The 3,172-nt window shown below is 43.8% G+C and overlaps 1 protein-coding gene across 1 annotated transcript; it reads right to left on the bottom strand.

Moving 5' to 3' along the window:
• Nucleotides 1–364: 364 nt before the first annotated feature.
• Nucleotides 365–2,167, bottom strand: ROR2 (receptor tyrosine kinase-like orphan receptor 2; the record flags this gene model as incomplete). Its single annotated transcript, XM_010295782.1, has 1 exon — nucleotides 365–2,167. A coding segment is annotated over one exon (1,443 nt), but the record flags the coding sequence as incomplete, so codon positions are not given.
• Between the last annotated feature and the right edge of the window lie 1,005 nt (nucleotides 2,168–3,172).

Genomic DNA, 3,172 nt, shown 5'->3' on the forward strand with positions numbered 1-3,172 from the left:
TCCCTAAGGCACAAATTGCTGGAGGCTGGGGAAATACCCTGGGGAAATTCTACAAGGGAAATTGCCCTTGCAGTCTTCCCTGGCCAGACATTATCAATGGCCTTTCGAGACATGCTACTGCGCTGGACAGACCCACGGTCTGACTCAACACAGCCAATTTCAGTTTCCCTACTTTTCTGGTTATCATAATACAAACACGGATCAGTATTTTCAATTTGTTATTTTTTCAGACTCAAAAAGCAAACAACAATCTCATGTCCATTATGTCAAAGAGATAAATACTATAAACTAAGCTGTCCACCACATCCAGGGCACTTCTTTATACTCAGAACAATTCTGCAACCATAGTTGGATTCCTTTTTGTGTTATTGGTTTAAGCATAATTCACTAACATTACACTCACATATCATGATATACATGATGTGCAATGCTACTCTGCGATATGTTGCACAGCAACAGTACATAACTGAAAAGCAGCTTCCCTCAAGAACTGTAGGACAGTAAAAAAGATTAAAACCAGCAATTCTATACCATCGTATTTGCAAAATCTGATGGTGGCAATGGTCAATAAACCTGGTATATCATTACTGCTGCACTTTACATGGGTGTAGGTTTTTAGTTTTGGTTCTTTTAGTCAGATCAAAATCACTGCTATTAAGTCTAAGGATCTACAGTCTCCATGTATGGAAGTGATGTGAAATTCTTAGTAACGAGGCCAAATTCCTTAGGCTTCTGATTGAATTTCTGCTTCATCCATCTGGAGTGTGTCATTATCGCCCAGCAATTCTGTTTCAGGCACAGAGCCCTCCTCTTCCTCCTCCTCCTGGACAGGATTCTGGGCGATGTCTTCTGTTCCGTTGTGCGTGTCATCTGTGGCCTCTGAAAGCAGAGCAGCCCTATCAGCTACTGACGTGTTGGAAGGCGCTGTTGTTACATAGCCTGTGCTGGTGGATCCACTCCCACTGTGGTGGGAGCCTGGCTTGGGTATGATCTGGGGAGGCATCTGCTGAGGAGCCATTTGCATTGGAATTTGGACGGGGTAAAAATTTGGCAAGTAAGCTCCATAGGCAGGCATTGGCTGGTAACCATTGACTGGAATGTAGAGCTGAGGAGCTGGGACCATCGGTCTCATCTGCCCTTTCATTTGTATGAACTGCGGTTGAGGGAAAGCTGGAGTTTTCTGCTTTGGTCCAATGTACCTAGCATTGCTGACGTTGCTAACAGGGCTTGTACTGAGAGAACTTGTTTGCGTGGTGTTGCTTGCCCCAGAGGTTTGTGCTGAGCTGTTGTAATTAGAAAGGTTTCCCCATGTTCTTAGTCTGTTGTGTATATCTTTAAATCTTGGTCTTCTGTTGGGAAATTCATTCCAACACTCCAACATCAAAGTGTATATCCATGTGGGGCAGTCATCAGGACATGGCAACACCTGTCGGTTCCTGATCATCTCAATGACATCCTGGTTAGAATAACCACAGTAAGGCTGCAGGCCATAGCTGAAAACTTCCCACAACACAACTCCATATGACCATATATCCGAATCAATAGAAAACTTGCCATACATAATAGCCTCAGGGGACATCCACCGGATAGGAAGAAGAGAATTTCCCATCAGTTTGTAGTAATCAGCAGCGTAAACTTCCCTGAAAAGGCCTAAATCAGATATTTTCACATTCAGTTTATCGAACACCAGTATATTTCTAGTGGCCAAGTCCTTGTGGACAACATGGTGGCTTGAAAGATATTCCATTCCTGCAGCTATCTGAGTCACAATGTGGAAAAAGTCTGCTGGTTCCAGAGTGGATTTTACTGTCTTGTCATCATCAGTGCTGCCAACATCCGAATGGGGAGATCTCATCACCAAGAACTCATGGAGGTCACTGTGGGAACAATAACTAAAAATCATGCTTATGGGTTGTTCCTTCGTCACTATTCCCAGCAAACAAACAATGTTTGGGTGCTGTAATCGTGATCTCATCATTGCCTCATGTTTGAATTCTTCCCGAAGAGCCAGTTCTGCTTTGTCTTTAAGTGTCTTGATAGCAACAGCTTGTGTTTGTTCACCTGGTGCCGTACCAAAAAGATGCCCCTTGTAGACTTTACCAAATCTCTCCTCTCCTAGTTCCTCCATGAACCGCACAGTGGACAGATTGATTTCTTTAAGTTTAGCCTGAAATGAAGTAAAGAAAGTAAGTCAGTAAAAAATCCCAATGTTTTCTAAACAACAGAATCTCTTATTAAAGAAAAGTTCCCAGTGGTTAGGTGCTCCAAATGGAAGATAAATTGAGCCAAAAAGACTTTTCAGCTTTTTGTATATTCACATCAGTATATTGATTTTACAGTTAACCTTGAAATGAGTTATATTATTATCAGAAGTGTAAACTGAATTATGCTGCAAGATGATGAGTATAATTATTTTTACAAAGGAGCAACCATATTTCCTGCAAGCTAAATGTGTAATCGGTTCAGAGTAAATCTGGCAAACAATGATGTCTATTAACTGCAGCTGCACTTGACCTATAGATCTGTGCAGCGGTGCCCAGTGGAGATCTGTCCAAAAAGCTGCGGGCACTGGCTGAGGAGGTGGCAGTCTCAGGGTGAACTGAAACATCCCTTCCAGCTGAAGGAGGAACAAAACCTCTGTCTTTTGGTTCTGCAGTAGCAGATATGCCCTTTGTCCCCCATTGCACTAGTACTGTGGGTAGCACTACACTCTCAGTTTCCCCTGAGAAACCTCGTGCTAGCTCTGATGAAGAGGGAGGTGCAAGAGGAGCAGAAGGAAGAAGAAATTTCTCTCGGGTACATGAAGGAGAAGGTGGCAAAGCCAAGAGTGAAAAATCTCCAGAGCCTCCCCCCTGCAGCTGGCAGGGAAAGCAAGGGAGTTTGTGAAGATGATCTAATGGGTCCATCCTGACCAGCATGGGCTGGAGGAGTCTCCAACCAAGCCAGATGCAGCTGGCACAGCTTCACACACAGAGCATGGCAGCAGGAGGGAGCAGGGCAGGCTGGAAAGAGGCTTTAACAGGTAATTTGGGAACAAGCTCTGATTTTAGTGGCCAACAGACTGTGGACTGAACGAGAAAGTTTCCAGCAGAGCCCAGACTCAGCCATTAAACCTCCCCTTTATCACATAAAATCAATGCAATTTGTTCACAGAATCACAGAATCACTAAGG

This window comes from Phaethon lepturus, unplaced genomic scaffold (genome assembly GCF_000687285.1).
Source record: "Phaethon lepturus isolate BGI_N335 unplaced genomic scaffold, ASM68728v1 scaffold7531, whole genome shotgun sequence".
Classification (NCBI taxonomy): Eukaryota; Metazoa; Chordata; class Aves; order Phaethontiformes; family Phaethontidae; genus Phaethon; species Phaethon lepturus.